Raw genomic sequence first — 26,530 nt, forward strand, 5'->3', positions numbered from 1 at the left:
TTAATGCAGGTTTTGAACCGTATTCTTTGAAGGAGACGATTATATTCAAATCAATCTGTATTGACATATCAATAAAAAAAATTTGTCCAAATGCACCTTTGATAATAGACGACTCATATATAGGTGTCATTGTAAAGAAAATAAAATTTACTCGACTGAGCTACCTATCTAAGAGTGCTCACAATTTCGACTGGATTTCAGTAATATTTATGAAAATTTGTAGTATAACAGTAAGTACGTGTCTTGTGTGTAAACTTAAATGCGCTCCGATCGAAATTCATTGCGTTGGATCACAAGGAGTATACTTGAATGTTTTTCTTCTTACAACTAACTTCTATAAGCATTATTCTGCTCATTGTGACGCGAAAAAATACTCGCGCATACTTCAGAGAAGCATTTAAGCACATACTGTACAGAAAAATTAGACCACTTCAAATTACAAAACGCCGGCGATCTGATAAGCAAAACATCACGTTTACCAAAAAAACAATGTTAGCAAACCGTTACAAATAAAGATTTAATGGAAGTATAATTTTAACCTGTAACTGCAGGGGATGGGAATAGTGCGCCCTTTGTTGATGTGCAACAGGTTGGGGCGTGCTCGTTGCGCTGCGACCTTGGTGCTGATAATAAGTCTGCATGCGATTATCTGGAATTACGTAAGTTATTTACAATGTACGAAATTTTTACTGGTGGTAGGACCTCTTGTAAGTCCGCGCGGGTAGGTACCACCACCCCGCCTATTTCTGCTGTGAAACAGTAATGCGGCTTGAAAGGTGGGGCAGCCGTTGTAACTTACTGAGACCTTAGAAGTTATATCTCAAGGTGGGTGGCACATTTACGTCGTAGATGTCTATAGGCTCCAGTAACCACTTAACACCAGGTGGGCTGTGAGCACGTCCACTCATCTAAGCAATTAAAAAAAAAACTGATGCATGAACGGATTGTGATGGGGTTGATATGTGTAATCAACGCTATAGTTATCACGTAAACACAATGAGGGACACTAGTATATTGGTTGGATGCGTTTGAAGCCCGCTAGGGACATGTGTTCTGATTTGGAAAGTGGGACAATCTACAATTGAGACTACGGTTTTGGGTCTCCGTGGTGTGTGGCGGTATTCACGTTGCGTTTATGGAGTAACTAGTTTTTGGATCTCTTCAACCGATTATTATTACCGTGAGTACGTTTACCAGATTAACCAGTGCTTAAAGAGTGCTCTGAAGAATTGTTCGAGATGATACCGTCATCTCGTTTTTACCATCGCACCGCCCGTCAACGGAGTAAAGTTCATCCAAACTACCTGGAGCCACTGCGGTCATCCACAGTGCGTTTCCAGAGGTATTTTTTGCCACATACCATCCAGCTATGGAATGAGCTCCCCTCCACGGTGTTTCCCGAGCGCTATGACATGTCCTTCTTCAAACGAGGCTTGTGGAGAGTATTAAGCGGTAGGCAGCGGCTTGGCTCTGGCCCTGGCATTGCTAAAGTCCATGGGCGATGGTAACTACTCACCATCAGGTGGGCCATGTGCTCGTCTGCCTACAAGGGCAATAAAAAAACTACTAAAAAAATACATTTGAGATATTGTGACTTCAACTAGTAAGAATCGCTTTATATAAAGTTTATTGACACATAATTCAGTTATCAATTTTATACTCACAGTCGTTGGGTGACCATTGAGCGTACTCGTGTTGCTGGTAATGGTAATGCGCGTTGTAGGGCACGTACAACAGCTGATGGTGGCTTCTGATCGGCGGTGGCGATTCTGGCCTTCTGCAACGAGGAGCCGCCCTCACTGGAGAAGTTTGCTCCGAACTGGTCTGCGAGCTGTACAACTCTTGGCTGCTATCTGAGCACCTGTTTAATTAATGTCTCTCGGTTAAATTACAATTTTGAAAACCGGACAATGACTTTTAGTCATTCAAGATGCAGTTATTTGAGAAATCTTCAATCTGTTTAACCAAAATGAAACCTGTAAAGTTTTTAATGTCATCATCAGCCTCTTTATTTATTTTATTATTATTCATGGTCATAGGCAAATATGGTGCTTCATATTAATAAATGTATCACTATGTCCTGCTAGTAAAGCGTACAAATATTAAGCTTAAGTATAATCTACATAAAAACATTAATCTTAAATTATAATTATTTAACTCTATTCTACCTTATCATCTAAATTATCTAATGTTATCGTCTAAATATTCTGACATAGTATAGTAAGCCTTATCTAATAAAAATAGTTGCAATTTGTTTTATCTGTCCACTGCTGGATGTAGGTCTCTCCCATAGTCCGCCACAATGAACGATCCTCCGCCTTCCGCATCCAATTTTTCCCAGGATATTGCCGCAAGTCATCGGTCCACCGGGCAGGGGGACGCCCAACGCTTCGCTTACCGGTACGTGGTCTCCAGTCCAGAACGCGTCTGCTCCATCAGTCCTGCGGCACGTATATCCGGCCCGGCTAAGTTTTTTTTTTAATTCACTTACCCAACATTAGCGTACAAAGAGCAGCTGTTTCTATACAGATTCTCGTGGTGTCTGTGCTGTTGGTAATGAGCAAATGAGGCCATGTTCTGGGAATGAGCGTAGCAGGCGTCGGTATGCTGTTGGGGGACTGGAGTGGTGCTGCATGGGCGCGTGGTTACGTAATCCGACGACGTTTTTGACCTGTTTTAAATGATAACCCGAATGAAGGCATATAAACATCACATCTGTCGATATTCGAGGCAGATATTAAACTGGATACCGTAGCTAATATTATGATCTATGTGCCAATATGTATTTAGTATCGACTGGCTTTGAAGTAAACAAAATAGTGGCTATGCTTATGAAACGAATTACATATAAACCCGTAGTAAAATTTGTCTACGGCTTAACATTTTTTGTACTGCGTAGTTCTGTGAACGATCCTATTGAACGAGCTTGTTTGATGTTATATTATTCCCGGAGACCATATATAACAACGTAAACGCGACCTCATCCTACCTTGAGTTATCGACAGAAATGGGATAGATGACGGCACCCGTGCGTCCAACAACACGCTTAAACACCAATAAATGCCGGTTTGACAATCTGAGTTCGCTGGTATAATTCTCAGAGAACGCTGCTGTCCATTCTCTGTTAAAGCCCTTAGTTTTTTACGACATCCACGAGAAGAAACGTGGGTGGTGCTATTTTAGGGCTGAGCGAATATTTAAAGAATTTCGCGTCAACTGCTAGTCAAATTAAACTCAAATAATGCATCGTAATTCATAGAGCGTTAAAAACAAGCAAATAATACATATGCGGTAGGCAGTGGCTGGCTCTGCCCCTGGCATTGCTGAGGTCCATGGACGACGGTAACCACTCACCATTAGGTGGGCCGTATGCTCGTCTGTCTACAAGGGCAATATTTTTTTTTTTAATCATATACTGATTAAATTAAATAACGACTTTCTTGAAAAAAATTTCAGTCGTACGAATGTATTATAAATCATTTGAAATTAAAATAATATTTTACTACACAATGTGCATTGTACGATACTTGAAAACAAATTTGTTTTCAAGCAATTAGTTACGAATACTTTAACCTTTATACAAAGTAAACTTGCCAGTTAGAGTTAGCGCTCGCTCGGCTTTGCGGTCGGGAGTTGAGATTAGCCTCGGAGTAATACGGCCACGAGTAGTTCGAGTTTGTTCTCTGGCACGCGTGAAACGGCATTTGCGTCACGTTCGTACTCGGGGAAGGTTGCAATTCGTTCTGCATCTGTTGTAACATGTCATCGGATGCTCCGAGCTGCTGCTTGATGGCTATGCCGCGCACAGCAGGCCGCCGGTGGAAACCTGACGTCATATACACAGGGCCTATTTTATTTTTCAAAATTAAAATAGCTAATTTATTGCGGAAACTTTATCATATTTATGTCATATATTCCAAAAACATAAATAAAGATTTGTTTTTTTTTTTACTAACAATTATAAATTTTGACTAAGGGTGACTCATAATTATATTATATTATATATTATATCGAAAAATCGATTATTATTTTAAATCTCTAAGGAAATAAATTGATTAAATCATTTTGATTATAAATTTTTACCAAAAGTGCCAAAATTATAAAATTTACAAATAATGGATGAATTGAATTTCTTGAATAATCAATTAAAAAAGAAAATTATTAATTATTAGAATTAATTAATTTTACTGAGCAATCGTGATAAGATTAAAAAAAATTGTTACTTTTAAAATTTTGCCGCCCTAAAAAATTTGCCGTGCTGGGCACTTGCCCCGACTGCCCCTAGTGTAAATACACCTACAAGAACTAATGACATGCCATTTTATTTAAGTTCAAATGTATGATTGTACGTTACGTTTACCGTAATCATCGTGTTCATCATCACTGCTGACCGGCTGCGACTCTTGGCCGTAGCGTTGCCTTATTCTCTCTGTTCGTGGAGCAGAGGCTCGTGCAAATGCCGCCAATCCGTCGTCACCGTCACCTGCTCCTATAAAGTGAATGAAATAAAAAGATAGATAACTTCACAAAAATAGCACGCTGTGAAAAAGCCTCCTTCTTATTTACTCCCAAATAGCACACTGTGAGAGAGCCTCCTCCTTATTTACTTCCAGTCGTTTAAAGAGTGGGATACAAACGGGAAGTTAATATTACGGTATACACTAAAGACAGGATTCGAAAACATACCTGGTGTTCCAGCTACTATGTCTGGAGCTGGCGCATCATTGTGCTCTTGAAGATCGATGTTAGTGGTGGACGTTACCGTGCTACGATCTGCTGTAGCGGAAACGTAATAGAAACCCTCGTGATGGGCAGCATTACCAACACAAGCCGTCAGTGGAGCCAAGGTCGACAGGAATTGCCTACGCGGCTCCGAACGCTAAAAAAGAAGATGAAAAATTCTTGAAATATGTCATCACATAACATATAACATTGTGTGTAATAACTGTTTCCACATTAAATCAGTTCACATAACTTAAGTACGTATAAACTAACAAAGAACCCATATGATACAGCTACCTTGACATTGACACAGTTGACTCTAAACTACAGGTCTAGGACAGAGTTGAACTCGCTTGAACTTGAACTCCTTTTGCGAGGGCTTTTTTTACTACAAATGTAGTTTACCTAGTATGTTTCATTGATGTTTCGCACGGCAATTTATTATATTATTCATCGTCACCATTGCAATTTATGGGAAAATTCCCTGAATAGGCATGATGACAGTGGTGCAAAATAAACTATAGCTTAAAATATGAACATAGTTTAAAAGTAAGGTGTATTGTGAGCCCGAACTAGTTGGTACTACCATCCTGCCTATTTCTGCCATAAAGCAAACGCCCGATGCGCGAAATGATGGTTAAGACAGCCAATACACAATACATTATACTACTATAATATACTTGAGAATAAACAATGATAATGTAATATAATTTTAGAACTACGGCCGCCGTACCGCGGAGACCGGCGTCGACAATCGCCTCGGCGACCTATCGTTCGGGTGTGGGGTCCCTCGGGGTGGCGCCGCGAGTCTGGCTGTAGTCTTGACCGTGGGAAACCCGCTACTCTGCCCGGGTTCTGACCCCGGACGGAGACCAACCGGGGGTGAGAGAGTGCAAGAGGAGTTGTTTGGTGGGTATGACCCTAAAACATCCGTTGGCCGGCGGTCCGCTCTTTACATCTGCGGACCGTCAAGACCCACATACCCCGCGTGCCCTATAAGTGCAGAAATCTCATACCATCTCATATCTCTAAAATAAAGGGGCCTCGTGCAGAAATGAATTTTGAGGAGATTTCATACTCTGGAGCCACATAATATTATGACTGGCGTCGGAGACACTGTCATCAATTTTTTGTATAATATTTTTTATTCTTAATTGGTTTTTTAAACCCTTTTTTAAGTTATTGTAGTTCATAAGATATTATTGTAATTTTTTTATATTTTTTTTATTGCTTAGATGGATGGACGAGCTCACAGGCCACCTGGTGTTAAGTGGTTACTGGAGCCCATAGACATCTACAACGTAAATGCGCCACCCACCTCGAGATATAAGTTCTAAGACATCTCAGTACAGTTACAACGACTACCCCACCCTTCGAACTGAAACGCATTACTGCTTCACGGCGGAAATAGGCGGGGTGGTGGTACCTACCCGTGCGGACTCCCAAGAGGTCCTACCACCAGTGAATAATAATAAATATAATGTACTGAAATAATATCGTACAATATATAATACAATTAAGATCTCTAGTTTCAGGGACAGCAAAATTCACGCTTTTGGTTTCTATGAGCCAGTATGAGCGTGAGTAACTGCCCAAAACTAAGCAGACCGCGAACTAGTTTCCTTACTTGACCTAAGTACAGTATTGTTATAAAATCTACAACAGCTCTAACTGGTTTGTGTTTCTGTTCGTCATTTTATATGTTTTACTGAAACTGTCGTACGACAGTTTCGCATTTACAGACTACGTTGTATGACAGAAAACGATTTTTAAAAATGACAATAATCGTATGATTTTAATAAACGAGTAATAGTTATCGCAAAATGGGCTAGTCATATCTATACTAATATATAAATCTACAGTGGTTTTTACGGATGTTCCATTATATCTACTGAACCATGCATCTGATTGACTTGAAACTTGGTATCCATCTAGAAAATACATGTACTTAATGGATAGGCTAATATTTATATGAGTGTTGGACTCTCAAATAATAATGACAATAAATAATAATGTTAATTTTAAATGCCCAGCGAAGCGGGCGAGTACGGCTAGTAATTTATAATTTTGAACAGAAAATGCGTTAGTTGGAGCTGTTGAAAAACAAGACTTCCTATTTTAATATTACTGCTTATAAACAAACAACAAAACATCTGAAAACCTACTAAAAGTCATAAAATAATAAAATTATTTTCAATTTAATTGGTCATTGTTAATCCGATCATTTTTGAATAGTTAATATTAGGGGTTAAAGTATGAAATTCCGATTTGTACTGAAAAACTGAAATTCGTTTCTTTTTCATTTAACATATTTATTTAATCAAAATATCTACCATTATTATCTATATATTGCTGCCATATAATAGGAAGGTCATTTATTCCTTTGCGATAGAACTCTGGATCGGCTTCCACCATCTCTTTCAATTCATTGTTATTCACATGTCATTGTGTGGGCGGTCTCCCACGTGGTTCGTTCTTCAAATCAAAATTTCCATCACAAAAGCGTTTAAACCAAAATCGCACGGTGCGTTCATTAGCAGTCCCCTCTCCAAAGGCAACATTGATATTGCGAGCTGTTTCTGCAGCGTTAGTTCCGCGTCGGAACTCGTATTCCAAAATCCCTCGAATTTTCGAAGTATCCATCTTTATTGTCTGAGCTGATAAAAAAAACAACTGAAAGTCGTTAATCGAATGTTGCACATTTTTTAAAAGAAGAATCTCCTCATAGGTACCATTTGAAAAAAGTTTCACTCAAAAATCTCAAACCATGAAGGTTTTATGTCATTTACATAAATCGGCAATTTCATACTTTAACCCCTATTATTTGTTACTACTTCACATGTTACAACTTATTTCAGAAACATCCGTTTCTCTCTGTTGCATACATGTACATTTATTTATTTATTTAAGGACATCCAGCAAAACACCACGGACAAACAATAGAACTAAAGTACTAAACAGTAGAACCAAAGTACTACACCAAAGTTTATTTGTTTAATCTGTTCCGGCATAGCCGCGATTCGAGAAACATCGAAATGATATTAAAAATGAAAAGCGTGTGTATAACAGCTAATGTAAATCATATCACTACAAAGTATAAAACAAAGTCGCTTTCTCTGTCCCTAATCCCTATGTACGCGTAAATCTTTAAAACTACGCAACGTATTTTGATGCGGTTTTTTTAATAGATAGAGCGATTGAAGAGGAAGGTTTATGTGTATAATAACATCCATTAAATAGTGCAGAAATCAATAATAAATTACAGTTTCCAAAGCGAAGCGAGGGCGGGTCGCTAGTACATATTAAACTTGTTTATCAAAGTAGTCATACCGAGTGTAATTGAGTTTGCGTGTTTTATACCAGCATATCAGGAATAAGGAGATTAACAGAAGAATCGTGGTAGCTGACATAATCCGAACTATTGCCAGATTGTGATTTCACGAGCATCATGTTAACGATTGTGATTTCACAATCTGGCAGTGGGCAAGCCACATTGCTCGTAGAAGAGATGGCCTTTGAGGCCGAAGAGTTCTCGACTGGTGACCTCGCACCAGAAAGCATATCATGCATAGCCCTCCCACGAGGCGGATAGCCTGCTTAAATTCGCGGAAATCCGCTGGACGCAAGCTGCGCAGGACGGGTCATAAGGACGAACCTTGGGGGAGGCCTATGTCCAGCAGTGGACGTCAGTGAGCTGATGATAATGATAATTGTAGCAGGAACATTATCGAAAGCGGTATCAATTTTTTTCGTTACCTTTACGGATTTTTCAATAGACTTAGACAATTCAGAACTTTGTTTATTTATATTATTTTATTTAGTTACATTCATTTTATTATGTTTTATTATTTATTTTGTGAAATTTCAGGAAAGCCTTAAATAATGTCGTTTGGGAGGTTTAAATAAACAATGACTTGTAGTAAAGACATGTCATTTTGCCTGCATTAGTGGCTATAGCCTGAATCATAATAAACGTGGGCGATCCAAGCATCACGCATCATAATATAGAAACATGATATTATTTACGAGAGGAGAGACACATTAATATGTTTACAATATCGAGTACATTGTGACGATATATTAGGGGTCATTAGACGTGGCGTACAAAAGGTAATTTGATATGATTCGTGCGTACTTATGGATGTTGCGATAATATGGGAGTAAACAAATCTAAATTAGCGATTAATGTTTATTATTTGTACCGTATATTTCTTAGAATTAACCTACCGCAATTCGTTTGTGGTATGAATATTCTTTTGATGGCTCAGTAGTTTTGTGTTAAATGGTATTTATTGTTTGCCTGTTGTCCAGTAATATATTATGTACAAGTAAAGCCGCTAATTAGAACATTTGTTCTAAAATAAATTGTTAAAAATAAATAGCAGCTAGTGTAATTTAGAAGTAATTACTAATTTTTCAGTAGGCAACACGATCATCGAACATATACAATACTGCTAATAAACATTTTATTTTATATTTTTTAAATGTACATATCTCGTACCTGTTATTCTTGTTGAAAATATTGACATAATATTCTAAACGTTCATTATTTAAATTAAAACTAATTAAATTAAATTTAAATTAAAGTTTTATGGTATTGTTACGCCGGCAAGAGTAACGCCATCTATTATCAAATAGCGGAAACACATATCGAAACGACTGGTCTTGCTCGAATTGTTCTGGACAATTGTAGAGATGTCGTATCGACTATAAAAGCGTTGCAGACATAACACGAAATTAGTCACTAATCGGTTTAACTCGAAGCGAAACAGCGACCGGAACACCCGAAGCGAAGCGGAAGAACTGAATTATGAATTGTAAAGTGTTCTTAGTGTTTAATAGTTTTAATTTGTAGTTATTTCGGTGGAAGTTTTATTTATCCCTAACCCCAGCCCATAACAGTATTTGTTGCTCTAGACACCAGAGCAATATGGTAATTATATGCGCCAGCGTTATTAAGAACCAACGAAAAGTATTTCCCAGCCCTAATTTGGATCCAATATATTTTTTACTACTTAATTAGCTCGATATGTAGATATTCTATTCTATTGTGGGTATGCGAGTGTTTTACAAGCAGCAGTTATTTTATAGTGTTAATGAGACTTCGCGTAACTTCTATCGATTAAATCAGCGCATTTAAATCATTATGTTGTGCAAATGTTACCTACTATGGACGTTTGCAAGGGTAATAAAAATCTTGATCATATTTAAAATATGTTCCGCTCAGTTTTTGATGTTTACCAATACAGAAAGCCTTTGAAGATCGTTTGATCTTGAATCCCTTAAGATCTGTTTTTACCTAAATGTGAATCAGTATATATAATAGAATACAAAAGAGTAATACCAAAAGATTCCAACACTCATATAAATAGCCTATCCATTAAGTACATGTATTTTCAACATAGATACTAAGTTTCAAGCCAATCGGATGCATGGTTCAGTAGTTATAACGGAACATCCGTAAAAACCACTATAGATTTAGATATTAGTATAGATTTGTTGAAATGTAACAGGTCAATTTGATGTATACCTAAGTTTCTAAATTAACTACATTCTAAAGCTTAGTTACTTAGTACATAAGTTACCATAGTACTTAAGTTAGTGGATTAATAAAAAATATACCCGTCCACTCGTAGCCGGAAAATGCTGCTTAAGCTGCCAGCGAAATAGGCAGGGGAAATATAAAAAAAAAAAAAAATAGTACTGCACCGGATAATGAATGAAAAGAAATGATAGGCCCAAAAGATATTTCAGTTCAAAAAGTTATTGTGTATAGTTATATGTATGTACATATAAAATATAAGTGTTGTTGTTGAATATCTTTTTCATTTTAGTTTTATTGAAAAATGTACAGGAAATTTTGCATATTTCAGTTTTATTCGAGCATCATGTTAACGAAGGTAGCGGCGATGGAGCCAGAACGATAAAAAGGCTGAAAAGGGAACGAGCCCCTCGAACAAACATTTATTTTCCATTCAGCCTTACAGTCAGTGCATCGATGATTTGTTTTTAGTTTATATATTTCGTAGTAATGAAAGTTTGAAGAGTCGTTATTCCAACTTTATGGAGACTTCGCCCTCTGTTTCTAAGTGGGCGGTTGCTTCGGTTTGCGGATTTTACGGTCTAGACAATACGAGTATTAAGAATGCTGTAAACTTGACTTTTATTCAATACAAAAAAAAAGCGTACGACCAACCTGATTTTAAATTGACATTTTCGCTCAATACCATCAACAATACCATTAGTGCAGCGATGCCGCGCTGTAAAGCTTTTTTTAGATGTTATTTAAAGACAGCGTATATAACTTATATATATATAGATAGATAAAAAATATATGTATACATAGCTAAAAGCTCTTAGTTGAGTACCTTTGGGGGATCCTGGTGCACATCTCCTAAGTCCGGAGGCTGATGGCGCATTGGTACCGGTGCAGACAGGGTGGAAGATGAGGAACTTGAGGAGGCACTCCCGAAAGCCTTCTCATTGCTTTTGTCGAGGCTGTTGAACGATTTCTCGCTGGACTTGTCGGATAGCTTGTCGGAGTTGTTCTGGCTGGCTGGCGAAGCGCGTTGCTCTTCCGGTTCATCCTCGACATCACATGTTAACAGACGGATTCTTTCGGCTAGTGACGTTGTCTCCTGCTGTTCGAAAATTATTTTTTTACATTCTACTTCTTACTGGTGATAGGACCTCTTGTGAGTCCGCGCGGGTGGGTACCACCTCCCTGCCTATTTCTGCCGTGAAGCAGTAATGCGTTTCGGTTTGAAGGGTGGGGCAGCCGCTGTAACTATACTTGAGACCTTAGAACTTATATCTCAAGGTGGGTGGCGCATTTACGTTGTAGATGTCTATGGGCTCCAGTAACCACTTAACACCAAGTGGGCTGTGAAATCGTCCACAAATCTAGGCAATAAAAAAAAATTGCATTAGGATTACTAAATACTTCGTAATATTTAGATATTGTCCGTCTCGCTCCGGCACTATTGTAATCCCTCCTTTTAGGTATATACAATCAAAGAAGTAATAGTTATTATGGGGCTGTAGTAATCTTCTTTACGACTTACATAGTCTATTATTGTTGTATTTGTAAGTTTGCGCAGATAGCAAACGTCATCCCGTCTATTTCTGCTGCGAAACAGAAACGCGCTTCGGTTTGAAGAGTGAGAGAGCCGTTGTAATGTAAAATTGAGACTTACAACTCACGTCTTAAGGTGGGCAACGTCATTTACATTGTTAATGTATCTGGGCTCTTTTAGCCTTTATACACCAGGTGTGCCGTGAGCTCGTGTCCATATATGTTTATATTTTACCAAAATTTATGTTTCATCAACATTATACAGTGAAAAGTAATAAATTTCCAAATAAAAGATCTCAAATTCCAAAGGCGCGCTGTAGTCGCAAGAAGTTGTTACTAAATTTCGAAACACGAGCTAGCGCTTAATCCCTGCCAGCCGCTCTTTGTGTTCGGGCAATCAGATTTAAATTTAAAAGCAATTCATGTTTAAGCGATGCTTAAGTTTTAAGCTATGACTCATTTTTTTATAAGTTGGTTGTGTCTGAAAAAATGCTTGTCAACAATATATGCTTGAACATTACCTTTTTTTTCCTACCTATGCTGGTAGCCTTGAGAGGCTATTTCAAACCTGACGACGTTGCTAACACGAGCCCTGGAAAGAGCAGTGCTTCGCAGAATCTACCACCGGATCAGAAACGGAAACACGACCCACTGAGAAGATACGGTGAGAAACTCAGCGGGCTGTGTCTGTGGGTTAGTTTACTCGTCGAGCCCTTCGTCGCAAGCGACGGGTTCGACGAGAATGATGACCGGGAACATTAGCATTGCACGATATTTCAACCTATACCTAGTAAATTGGACAATTACGTATGCTATCCGCACTACTCGTGGCTAGTTTGAATATTCTATATTTTTCTAGGGTGCAACGACCCAGGGGTAGAAATTTAAAATAAATACTGGCAATCGAGTTAGTGGATAATTCGATTTTGAAAGCGGATGCCACTCTACCGCCGCAATTTACATTTACCTACATTAACACGAACGAAACATTTATTGCTGGTTTTTATTGTTCGACAAGTTTTTTTTCGCAATTGGGTGAACGAGATCACAGCCCACCTGGAGTTAAGTGGTTACTGGAGCGTATAGACACCTACAACGTAAATGCGCCACCCACCTTGAAATATAAATTCTAAGGTCTCAGTATAGTTACGACGGCGGCCCCACCCTTCAAACCAAAACGCATTACTGCTTCACGGCAGAAATAGGCAGGGTGGTGGTACCTACTCGTGCGGACTCACAACACGTCCTACCACAAATGACTTGAGTTTTACAGTAAAACGGCTGCCCCCTCACGGCAGAAATAGGCAGCACCTACCCGTGGGGGCTCACAGGACACTCCAGCACCCGTAGATGCAGTAAACTTATCAATACTGGTCGCACGAATTGAGTGAATACATTTTCCTCCGCCAAATCACAGATTAGTAAATAGTTACAGGCACTTTTCTATGATACCACTTTCATTAAGCTCTCTTTGGCACGTGGTGAACAATCTGTATCTTAATGAAAAAAATAATAGTAATTATACTGAGACCTTAGAACTTTTATCTCAAGGTGGATGGCGCATTTACGTTGTAAATGTCTATGGGCTCCAGTAACAACTTAACACCAGCTGTGAGCATGTCCACCTATCTAAGATGTAAAAAAATATATGGTATTTAACTACTACTAATTACGTAACTACTAACTTTATTTTTCAGATTTTTAACATGATCTATATCACAGCCACATTTTGCCTTGATATATTCGTTGTGGAGTAATTTGTATGATATTTTTTCACCGAAAATAACAGATAATATTGCTTATTTCCTACCTGGCACTTCCACTTTTTTACATCTACATTATTCGTTATTGTTTCATTAGTTATACACAGTAAATTATTTTATATATATTCACAAGGGCATTCAAACTAAAACTCAAACATATGAGATATCATCTCATTAGATTTCTAAGTGTTTTTATTTTATTTTTATCAAAACATTTTTGATGTAAAAACGTCTTTAAAATAAGAACGTGAGTCATGGCGTAACGAATTACTTTCATAGCTTCCGCTCAACTCATTTATTATAAACGAACAATTAATTACAGGAAATTCATATTGGATACGTTATATATAATGAAAGTGGAGATTCGTGCTCCACAGAGTTCATAATACGGGAAAATTCATAACGAGAATATCGTTGTTTTTTTTACCTGTCAGTACCTAATAGCTATTTTGGAAATTAAATTACATTCAATACTTAACGTGTAAGTAAATCATAGCGGAAATTTAATAAAATTAAATATATAATACGGCAACTGAGGGGAGCTTCAAACAATTTTCGTTAATAATAGGGCTACCTTTTGATACTGCCACTGCATGCTAATAAAACTCCATCTCTTTTAGATTGCTTTTAAGCTATTGCATAGACTTTATCGCGGGCTATGAGCGCGGCGACCGGATCAAGAAATTCCGTAACGAAAATAAAACCTAACACCCCCACTCCGCCTACCATGTAGCTCGCGTTCAATACATTCACTCGTTGCGCTCGTGTAGTATTTGTGAATAAGCGCGCGGCGTGACGTCGCAATTCATACGCATCATGAAAAGTATGCCCATTTCTCTCTCGCACGGTCTAGCTTATGAGTGTGAAGGAGGAGACAGTTAATGTTATGCTTTTGTTAATGTTTATAAATGTACCGTGGTATTATTTTATTATTGTTTTAACATTAAATTATTATTGTCTAATTATAATTGCATAAGTTGATAAAAAATGCTACGTAATAACTTTACCGCGGCAGTCCCCGAGTGCCACACGTATTTTATTTTTATAGTAGTTGTAATGGATCTTAATTCAAATTAAAATTAGCACTCCCATGCTGTTTTTTTTTTCAAAAGGTTATCGAGCAATATAGTTTAAATAACTAAATAGAGTAGGTACTTGGATAGTGATCCTCGTATATTTTCACGTCAAGCTAAACATCAATTGCAAGACATAATGTAAAATGTATACACTAAATCGAATTCACTATGAACGAATATAGGGAAGCATTAATTTGTTTTGAGTAGGCTCATAGATAAGACACAATAAAATGTAAAAATGACACAAAATAATGTGTAAAAATATATTAACTTTTTTATTCTATCAGCCCAAAGACGTTCACTGCTGGTCATAGCCTCCCCCAAGCCTCGCCACAAATATCGGTCCTGCGCTGCCTGCACCCATTAACTTAATGTGATATTATATTGCTAGTTTTTGGAAAGGACACATAGTAGCTTTTTTGTCTGTGAAATCTCCTTTTAGTATCAAAATCTTCATTCGCTTGTAAATTTTTTCTATCGCCTTAGAGTCTTCTTTAATGGTTGATGTAACTTTGAATTGTTAGGTGTATGTATTGAATAAAATAGCCGATTCAGTCAGTCGGTTAGCGGCTTCGAAAGAATAAATATTTAAACGATTACGTCAATCCATTTCTTCATACTCATCGATTTTAAGAATATGTTTTATTAATACAGTCTTACTATTGTATTAACTATAGTACTACTCCACTCTTTTATTTTACTACAAGACAAGATATTGTCTTCGCTCGTAACAGAAATCTACAAACATAAAACAATTTACTGTCCAGTAATCGTATTAGCCGGCAAAGCCACGGCTTATGATCCGATTCACTTGTTTTTTTCTTTTGTTGTTCGTTGCTAATGGTTGTATGTTCCCTTCATAATATAATTATCAGATTTCATTGTATCCTCATCTTTTACATTCGCCTCTATTCAAACATTATGCAGTTATATAAATTTCATGATAATTATCGCGCGGTACCTACCCTATTTCTTTTACCTATCTACAGTGTAACAAATTTTCTATGGCTTACATTTGTTGGATACGATTATTCTACTTATTGCTCTGAGTAATCATGCTTTCTGTAACATAACTCCTTCTACTTTGTGATTCAATGTGAACAATGGCATTCAGGTTATGTTGTCCGTGGGATCGGACTGCCAATTAATAAGCCGTTAGCCCAGTTATCTGGCCCATATACTAATAATGCCGAAACTTATATGACTATTGATACTATTGACGCTGAAATGTAACCGATTTTTGATCTGTTTTCAGAGGCAGTAGTAGAGTATGAACTGTCCACTGTCCAGGTATATACTAATTCACAATTTAATTGAATAAAACATTTAACTCAAACCGATGGTGTTTAACTTTAAAAAAAATGCAGACAAATTTCACCAAAACGGATTAAGCCCTAAAAACAAACTATATCAGTTCTCCGCCTGGTTTACGGGCTTGAAATGCGTTGTTTCTCGTAATTTCAAGTAAAAACAATCTCCAACTTTAAATTTACTTGAAAGTGGATCTTTAGATAGCTCCAGAAACCTTGTCTGGGTTCTTCAAGAGTTGCGCTAGTTTAAAAACGTTTTGAAACAAATTAAATGCTTTTGAAATATGTAATCATTTTAATAAATTAATTGGTTTTAGTTTATTTAGTTTTACTTTGAATGTGAAAATATCTTGAAGTGCACCTTTGAGCGAATTTCTCAGAGATTGTAATCGTTTTTATATTATAATATAACTTGTTACTGAATCTTTCATTTTAACTTCTAAGCAAAGATCTAAATATGTTTTAATATTAAATACTAGTAGTATGTATATTATAATATAATGTTTTAAAGAGTATGAGGGCATCGTGATTGAAAACTCTGATACAATGGTTTGACAAAAGCATCCTTATTTCGTTTAGATCTATTCTGCTATATTATATCTGATATCTAACAAAACTGAAGCTCAAGTCACTTTTACAACGGCCGACCTTCCTTAGAAGATGGCACATGAAGAAGAAGCTTTATATTATTAGAAATTTGCTTAGGTACACTATTGATTCTTCTACAAATGTAATCGGGATGTTTTTTTTTGTTTTTTTTTAATGCTTAAATGGGTGGACGAGCTCACAGCCCACCTGGTGTTAAGTGGTTACTGGAGCCCATAGACATCCACAGCGTAAATGCGCCACCCACCTTGAGATATAAGCTCTAAGGTCTCAAGTATAGTTACAACGGCTGCCCCACCCTTCAAACCGAAACGCATTACTGCTTCATGGCAGAAACAGGGGGGGTGGAGGTGCCCACCCGCACGGCCTCACAAGAGGTCTTACCACCAGTAATTACGCAAATTATAATTTTGGGGGTTTGATTTTTATTACACGATGTTATTCCTTCACCGTGGAAGTCAATCGTGAACGTTTGTTGAGTACGTATTTCATTAGAAAAATTGGTACCCGCCTGAGATTCGAATAATTATCATTGGTGCATCGCTCAACACAAATGCATAGGACGTCTTATCCGTTAGGCCACGACGACTTGAATGTTTTTTATTGTGTGTTGTATTTGACTTTGTATTAAGCAATTGTTCATCTATATGAGAATTAAAGAAAACGTTGTGTAGTATATTAGTTAGGACCGTACCTTAGGCTGTTGTTTCTTCCTGGCCTCGCTTCGCAGCAAGGAGCACCGCAGAGCATTCCTTTCAGCTACGCGTCTCACGGCTGCTTCCTCCGACTTTGGCCTGGCACCGGCATCCCACGCTCTAATATAATATTATAATTGCATGTCCTAGTACAGCGCGAGCGATACCTACTTCTAAACTACCCCAAATAAAATGAAATTTATTTGCGCTGTACCTAATTTTGATGTCAGAGGTTGCGATCGCACCACAATTTCATCCTGCTTCAGCAATACGGCTTAACATACCATTCCCTTGAACTTAAATTTCAAGTAGTAGCTGATGTACGTAAGGCTGTGTGTTTTGGTAACAGAGTCATTCCTGTGTTTTACGCAAAGGGAAACAAACAAAATCAGGTTTGAACGCTAGGATAGTCATTAATGCAATGTACTGGAAATTTCGATCTTGAGTTTCTAGATGAGACGCCAATTTCATTGTAGCCGCTAATGACTCCAACTAACGATAAAAGACTAAGAGGTCATTGCCCTAAGAAGAATTGATTATTCGTAATCTCCCCAGAAAACATCCACGACATACTATCTTTACGGTAAACAGTTAAAGTCAGATTAAGTAAGCTCGACGGTTGATAAATATAAATTAGTTTTCCGATCCTTTAATAGTGCTAAGTAAGCTCCAGGCTGCTCTGTTAAATCGCTCAATTAACAAAAGTGTCTGCTTTAACGGGCTTAAATTGTTTAACTAACTCTATAATACTGTAATAACATTGAAGCGAGGTGACGCAAACAAGTTCAGATGCAGTGCAACTTGTTGATGTTCAGGACGTCACCGCGGGGAGCCCTGTCTCACTGAATATAAACGAACGGAATGTTCTTCGATGCGGATTTTGATTTTATAGACATTCCATTTTTGTTTCAAGAAATAATATTTTCTATTTAGCTGTATTCGTTTATAGGTGAAACTACGAAATTAACTAAACTAGAGGTCACGTAGTAGTCGAAATTCGACTATAATTGATTGGAATTGTAAGTTTGTACACTATTATGATTGTATTTTATACTTTTATAATCACAAATTTCTCCAAGACTACATTATAAAAAATATTAACAAAGACAAATAATATTTAATCTATTCTCAATTTGTCAACAGACGCCAAGAACAAAAGCTTGACAATAAATAGTATGCATGCGTGTATGCGTCAAATACATGGTACGTAGTGTGTGTAATGTTTTCTTTATCGATTTAATGTATCTTTATGCATTATTTTAAAAAAATATTAGCGTTGTGCACTTCTTCTCTATATTCTCTATAAGTGTGGAAAATTTCATACTCCTCCGTCGGCGCAATTTTCGTAAAAAGGGATACAAAGTTTTTGCTTCACGTATTAATATCCAAACATTCAGATTTATTTTTGGCGTTATATTTTGTTATTCTAATGCATTGTAAGTCTTAAATGAGTGCAACATTTAAAAGTAATTCTATACTCCATTAAAAGGAAACGCTATGTACACAGATTAAATATCTTTATGAAACTGTTTGTGCCTTGGTTGGCAACACAGAGCAAATATATTGAAGCAAAAACTTCTTTAGCGCCGTTTTAAAACTTTTAATACGATACTTGAAAAGTGACACTAGAAAGACAAAGGTTTCATCTCTACCATTTGTTTCCTAAACTTTTTTCGCGTTAATATAAAAGAAAGGCAAAAGCTAAAGTCAGATTGAACTATATTGAAATCAGAAAGATATTTTTAAATCAGTATCCTCCCCGACGGAGGCTGCAATTAGCGCTGCACGGAAGATATCGAGTTTATTTTTTAAATCATTCAAATCTCAATCTCTCATTTCGAATCTCACGACAGTCGCGTTTCCCCTTAAACCTACCTCAGTGTCTCGGAAGTAATTAACTGTGGCTCGATGGCTGGCGGCGGTGGTCTTCCACTGTTGAACAACTGTTGCACAGCGGAATTCTGTTTCGGTGCGTTGATGGTTAGGATCAGCGGTGTTTCCAGTCTGCGAACAACGGTTCTATTGTACTGACACGACGGGAAGCTGTTTGATGTGGTCCTAGTAATTAACGCCACTGCCTTGCAAATTTAGACTAAGTTTGAACAGGGAATTGTAAGTTTGTGCAACGATGAAGCTAATTTAAACTTCTATCGGTACTACAAAATGAGCTCAGCTTAACTTATTCGTCTTCTAATTCAAGCTCACGGTACTTCTGGATTTAAACCGTAGAGTTTCCCGTATAAAGGTTCATTCACACTTAAATCTGCATATACATGACGATCTTACGCGGCCTTTAAGCAGGCCTTTTTTTTCCTACCTAAACTGATAGCCTTAAGAGGCTATTTCAGCGTAACCTTAACAAGTAGGTGAGCTCACGGGGCTCAAACGTGATGACGTTGCTAACACGAACTCTAACAAGAGCCGTGCTTCGCAGAATCTACCACCGGATCGGAAACGGGACCCACTGAGAAGATCTTTAAGCACGCTGAACCATATTAGTAATCATATAAATTTATTAATTTGTTTTTTTTATTTATATTTTTATTAATTATTGATCTCGTTCATGAACGTGTACTAGTTAGGTACGTGATTGCTCCCGGGACCTGGACGGGCCCCCGATGCGCACTCTGCGTGCCGTGGGTGCGTCTGTGGGTGGCGGATAACGGGCCTCTGGGAGCAGTCATACTCCCAGGGGTATCGCTCCTTCTCTCTCGTTGTGTTATGGCGGGAGAGATTGAGCGACGTGGACCAAAACCAGCAGGGGGGGTTCTGGGCTCTCTGCGCCCTTCACCTAGTTGAAGGGTGTTTCTTCCGGGGATGCCCGGGCCCCCGACTTCTTCCTTATTATTTTGAGTTTGTTTTTACTGTCTTTTTGTTTTCTTTATATTTTTGATTTAATTTATGTTGAGTTTGCCTGTCCTTATCTTCGTTGTTATTTTGTTCTTTGTGTTTTGTTTGTTTACTATCTTCACTCTTGTACTGTTGGTTACATTTTTATGTTAGATTTTGTTATATTTTCCACTTCTTTCTTTCTTTATTCTCACCCAATCCCAAGTTTTGACGCCCGGCAACGGGACGAATGGCTGGTGGGAGACCAGTCTCGAGGGCGTCCTAGGGGACCGCACCCTAGGTAAATAAAAATAAAAAAGCATGAGCATGTCCAGCCTGAAAAAGTTATTACCCCAGGAGGGTACCTCTTGCTCTGCGGGAGGAGAATCTCTCCGTGCGGTCGAGAAATCGGCCGCACGCTGCCCCTCGTATTCTGGGGGGGGCACAAGCTGTTCCGGGAAAGAGTCCGAGAAGGACGGGGAGAAAAGGAAGAGGTCCACAAGGGACGAAAGAGAAACGGTGCAAAACGAAGACCGCAGGAGAGAAAGCAGCGTTTGCTCGGAGGACAGCATGGTGGTCAGCTCCTGCTGTTCATCACCAAAGAGAACGACGCGCAAAAGGGCAAAAGGCTCGAAGAACGCAAGCTCCGACAGCAGTACCGAATCGGAGGCGTCTAGGTCAGGATCGTTGGTGTCCAGGACCAGACCATCGAAGAGAGGCCGAGGTCGTCCTCCAACGACCGGCCAATACGTGGGATTGGCGGCGGCGAAGCAGGCACACTTAAAAGCTCAACGTGAAGAGCTGGAGCTTCGCGCTGAACAGGAGGTAGTGGAAAGCGTGCACAACCTGCGTGAGAAGAGGCGCGCAGTACATTTAATATCCGGGAACATAACAACAGATCCCGCGACTAGGCTCCAGGAGACCGCCCAGATGGCCCTTACCATCGCGGCGAAAGCGCGCAATCCGAAGGGGACGTACATCAAAGCCCTTAAGGAGATGGCCACAACAATAAAGGAGGCCACGGAAGATCTAGCTTCCAGATCGGCCAACGAGGAAACCCTGAGGCTGCAGGCACTCAGCGAGAGACAGGAGGCGGAGATCCTGCAGCTCAGGAAGGAAGTAGAGGACGTAAGAGCGGAAATGGTGCGCCTCGCTCAGACGACAGCGCAGCCCACTCCCGCCCCAACACTGCCAAACGAAGACGACGAGCGACGCCTGCAGATAATCATGCGAGCAGTCGGGTCCATGCTGGACGCCCGACTCGCGGGTCTGGAGGCCCGTCTACTCCCAGAGCCTCGCTTGCGACCACCTTTGGCCGCTGACGCAAGAAGGAGGAGCAGAGAGAGCGAAATCGATCCAGACACTGCAGGTCTTGTGTCGGAGGCAACGCCGCCTTATGCGGCTTTGCCCCAGCTTGAGACCAACAAGAAAGTGAAGCCCAAGAAACAGAAGGGCAATAACAAGAAGACGACGCCGTCAGCTCCACCCGAGCCGCGCGCATTCCCTCCGGCCCCCGCTGCCCTTACGGTCAGTTGGGCGACCGTTGCGCGTAGAGGAGCACGGCCGAGAAGGGAAAAGGAGCCAGCACCGACGACCAACGCGGAAGGCCAACGAGACAGAAACCCTGCCCCGCTCAAGCCTAAGAAGAAAGGTAGAAAGAAGAGACTTCGAGCTCCGAACTCGCAGGCCGTTATTCTGAGGCTGCACCTGGAGGCCATCGAAAAGGGGCTCTCCTACCGGGAGGTGCTCGCCGAGGCGAGGGCCAGCATCGACGCCGGAGCCTTAGGGATCCCCATTAAGAAGGTCCGGTCAGCAATAACCGGAGCCAAAATACTCATAGTGAGCGGCGAGGACCAGATCGCGAAGGCCGACTTGCTGGCCGAGAAGCTTAAGGAGGTTCTCTCTTCTAAGAGAGTAACGGTGACAAGACCGATAGTGACCGCTGCAATCCGCATAAGCGGACTTGACGATTCGCTGACGGAGGAGGAGATATGCACTGAGCTTGCGCGCATCGGCGAATGCTCCGTCGATGCAGTCAAGGCTGGCTCTATCAAGCCCGGATCCGGAGGAATGGGCCAGGTTCTCGTTCGTTGCCCGATAGCAGCGGCGAAGAAAATTGTTACAGTGACGAAGCTGCGCATCGGGTGGAGCGTTGTTCGCGTCCACCTGCTGGAGGCCCGGAGGCTACAATGCTTCCGCTGCCACGCGTTGGGCCATGTGGGTGCGCGGTGCCCGTCGTCGGTCGACCGCAGCCACGACTGCTACCGGTGCGGACAGACCGGCCACGTGGCATCCGGATGCACACTGGCACCGCGATGCGCCGTCTGCGCCTCCGCCGGGAAACCAGCGGACCACACTTCGGGGGGCAAGGCCTGTGCAAGGCCCCCGAGAAAACCAAGGAGAGAGGACGTCGCTGCACCCGCGGCCGCACCCGTTGCTGCAGACCGAAGTCAACTCGGCGAGACGACGACTCCGATGGACGTCCAGCCTCCGTCGGGCACAAGGAAGACCGGGGCTTTATGAAGAACCGGGCATGCCGATGAACCGAGGAGGAAGTCGTGAGGAGGAGGTCGTGGACCTCGGTTCGTAGGCAGTGAAGGCGGAGCGGGTGGTGCGGGCAGAAAGCCCCCAACTGGCTCCTGCAGGGGCCGTCGATTGCTGGGTGCGGGGGCGCCCGGTGCTCGGCACTAAGGTCCTGTGGGGTGGTGGTGCGCTGTGGCTCTGGTGCGCCCCTCACGAGTCGTGGAGATGAGAGGGGGAAAAAGTCCCCGGTGGCAGATCCCGCCCAACGTAACATTGGGGTGGGAGCCGGCGAAGGCGGGCCTATGGCGCGCACATGGCGGTACCTGGGTCCCCGCCCAGCCGGAGTGGAGGAGCTCGTTGGGGTTTAGTCGGTAGTCGTTAAGCTGGGCGGGTTTGGCGAGAGCTGAACTTAGCCCAGCGCGCCTTTCTAAAGGCGTAGTCTCCGTGGACCAATTGGTTGAGGGCGCGGACCTCGGTTCGCGACTTCTTCGTCTTTCTTCCACCGGAGGCGCGGAGTCCGACATAACCCGGTCCGACCCCCGTCGGCAGGGTATCCGTAAAGACTAGGATTCCCCATCGATACAAAAAAAAAAAAAAAAAAATAAGGTACGTGATTGCTTTGAAAAAAAAACCTCCCCGCAGAATTTCAACTCCAGCATAAATATCGTAATAAAGTTATAAGACGAGTTTGAGGCACAACAATTAAGCGGTTACGATCATATACAGAATATTACATAAACGTTCTCAACGCCAAAACTAATTAAAATTATATATTACCTCCACGTACACGGAAAATAATATTCATTTGCTGAGCTCATCATAATTAATCAAATGTACTTATCGTGCGCTAGGTAGTTAAATACGATGCGTTGTTACGGCTGGATAGATAATAATATGTATAACAACCACTTAACGTTTTACTATTTTAGAAACTTTCAGTACCTGGCAATGCTGGCCTGTTTCTTCTAGAACTGCTTAGTGCTTTTTTTCTACCAATTTCTACAAATTCTACCAAATTCTACCAATTTTTCAACCAAAACCCTAATGGATTGAATTTTGAGTAATGTGTAAAGTTTTCGTTTCTGTATCGATGCCTCCAATGAACTAACACTACGCTAACTCCAAATTCGTAGGTTTACAGGAGTAGTGTTTAAACGAAACAGTTGATAAAATCTTTATTATTGCTTCGGATCCCATCAATAATGATTTGTAATACTTTTAAAATAGTGAAGCGATTTGCGTGAAAAACGAAAATTTCAAAATTTTGAGATAGAGTAGTGTTCATTGGAGGCATCGATATGTATCAAATTCGGTATTTTATTCGGTTTTCGTTAGTTCACATTCGGTCGCTGTCATTACTACTTTTACCATTTAATCTCGCTATTTTTATTAGGAATATATTATTGACGACGTTTCGAATACTATAACAGTTTTCCTGGTCGCAAACGAATATGGTGTGGTTCCTCGACGTTTGACTAGTATACTAACTGATCGGTTAGAATATATAATTTTGTTTATTTAATGATTTTATATGCAAACAAAAACATTACACAATGCTTATGAAATAACCTGTTTCCAGAAGTCGTATTGTATTCCTTTGGGAGAAGTTCGGTGTCCGATGAATGATGGGGTTCGGACTCGATTTTGACAGGCGGCTCTTCTTCGGATCGGTCCTTGGGCCTCTCGACGAATCTCACGGAGCGAGGGTTGGCGGAGCCGTCCTCGTCACTCGCCGTCGTAGATCTTTGGTCGTCCGTCTGTCACGTAATTTTATCAATATTAAATAGATTAATAATGTGTATTTCTATTCTCTCCTGCGTTATTTGATACTATCTCAGGAAAATGGTACAGGAGATAAATTTTTTTTATGAAACTCGAACGAAAAAGAAATCATATAAGTAAAGTACAATCGAAGAAAGCTAACTTGATCATATTTGCCAATAACAGGAGACATGACCAACAACCTTCATTTAGCTTTCTTCATTTAGGTGTTATGGACCATTGGATACGATATACTTTCAGTTGTAAACTGGGGATGATAGCACATAATAATCTTTACTAATAACATAAATTTGAACGTTTACATGTTTGAATGGTTCATGCTGGTTTAATAACGCCGAAATGATTAAAAATAAATTTGGATGGAATCCAGTTTATAAATAACTTCACAATTCCACTAGTTCACACTAGGCTACATTTTATTTACTAATATAAATGCGACAGAGACTTCGTTGCTTCGTGGTTTTGCTTACCAACGGATTTAAGAATCGAACGATAGTGTATAAGCCGATGAGTGACATATTCAATTATTTATTACTGGAAAATCAAACGTGTTTGAGTTTTTTGAATTATAAAATTGCTCTAATGAATAATAGTTTTAGTTGCTGGAGTATTATGGATGTAGAATGCGATCTTTGACTATAGAAAACACGGGGGAGGTGGAATTAGGGTGCAGCAGCGGATTTCTTGGGGCTTAATAAAACTAAGCAGTATGCTTTTAGATATCAACAGTATTTATATCGATTTTCATGAAGTGATGTTTGCCTAACTTTTAAAATTCAACGTAGCAGTCCATAAATTACGAAGCGCCACTCCATATTACCAATGTAATTAATTATGTCTAACGAAATTCCAACTGGCGCGTTTCTTCAACTAACGAGCTTTAGTTGCGACTAAAAAATATAATATAGACCCAATTATGGTTGATATTTGAGATCTAGGGATGCTCTACGGAGGCATATGAAGGGATAAGTTTTTGAGCCTTTTATTTAGGAATCACGAGATGCCAATTGCTTGGACCGAAGACGGCTAGTGCACAAGATATGTGTGAAGGCAAAGGGAATTGTGATATAAAACTGGATACCTACCAACCAGAAATTGCCGCCTTATATAACCTATAAGTGTGTGTAAAGAACGCCATCAAAATAAACAACTTATCTAAACGTTTAGAGCTAAAATTTTATATTTTAGTCACATGAAGACACCAAGAAAAATCATTTGACAGTAGAATTAGGTTGACGTTACCGTAATCGGCAAGGCACTGCATGATCATAAATATGCTTCACTTCAAACCACTTACAATACATCTCAAGTTATATGTTTTTTTTTTTTTTTTATTGCCTTTGTAGGCAGACGAGCATACGGCCCACCTGATGGTGAGTGGTTACTGTCGCCCATGGACTTCAGCAATGCCAAGGGCAGAGCCAAGCCGCTGCCTACCGCTTAATACTCTCCACAAGCCTCGTTTGAAGAAGGACATGTCATAGCGCTCGGGAAACACCGTGGAGGGGAGCTCATTCCATAGCCGGATGGTACGTGGCAAAAAAGATCTCTGGAAACGCACTGTGGATGACCGCAGTGGCTCCAGGTAGTATGGATGGACTCTCCTCCGGTGGCGGGCGGTGCGATGGTAAAAACGAGACAGTACTAAGCCTTCATTCTATTATTTGAAACGTATTAAATGAATCTCTATTTTTTTCTAGAAACGTATTCCTGTTGGACAATGCATCATTCATCTTTATTGGACGGCGAAACAACTAACTTCCCAACCGAACGCAGATTCGTTAAACAGTGGGCTCGTTGCAACACAATACTATTTTTTTTCTGATACTAGCTGACCCGACAGATGCCTCAATCGATAAATAAAAGACCTAAACTTTTGTATAAAATAAACAAAAGGAATCCGTCCGATGGGGGACACATCAAAGGGAAAACAAAATTGTTATTTTCATTTAATTCCGAGCATTTTCATATTTATCTAACCTTTTGAACCTTCTCTGGACTTCCACAAACAATTCAAGACCAAAATTAGGTAAATCGGTCCAGCCTTTCTCGAGTTTGAGTGAGGCTAACTAACAGCAATTCATTTTTATATATATAGATAGAAGATAGATTAATTTTCATTACACTATACGGAATTCCGTAAAAGAAA

At 40.0% G+C, this 26,530-nt stretch overlaps 1 protein-coding gene across 9 annotated transcripts in view; it reads right to left on the reverse strand.

Annotated features, from left to right (window-relative positions):
• Positions 1–26,530, reverse strand: part of LOC101737214 (uncharacterized) — a 196,083-nt gene that overhangs the window by 5,795 nt on the left and 163,758 nt on the right. For 4 of the 9 annotated variants that reach the window (XM_021350359.3, XM_012693539.4, XM_062669551.1 and 1 more), the window contains 10 exons: positions 24,169–24,356; positions 19,123–19,251; positions 17,247–17,367; positions 11,091–11,363; positions 4,687–4,879; positions 4,361–4,489; positions 3,595–3,826; positions 2,492–2,671; positions 1,665–1,861; positions 540–649 (listed from right to left, as the gene is read on the reverse strand). In XM_021350359.3, coding sequence (XP_021206034.2) covers positions 540–649; positions 1,665–1,861; positions 2,492–2,671; positions 3,595–3,826; positions 4,361–4,489; positions 4,687–4,879; positions 11,091–11,363; positions 17,247–17,367; positions 19,123–19,251; positions 24,169–24,356 — 1,752 coding nt within the window. The remainder of the gene's footprint in view (positions 1–539; positions 650–1,664; positions 1,862–2,491; positions 2,672–3,594; positions 3,827–4,360; positions 4,490–4,686; positions 4,880–11,090; positions 11,364–17,246; positions 17,368–19,122; positions 19,252–24,168; positions 24,357–26,530) is intronic. The other 5 variants (XM_021350357.3, XM_062669546.1, XM_012693540.4 and 2 more) reach the window with 3 other exon arrangements.

The sequence above is a fragment of the Bombyx mori genome, chromosome 1 (genome assembly GCF_030269925.1).
Source record: "Bombyx mori chromosome 1, ASM3026992v2".
NCBI lineage: Eukaryota > Metazoa > Arthropoda > Insecta > Lepidoptera > Bombycidae > Bombyx > Bombyx mori.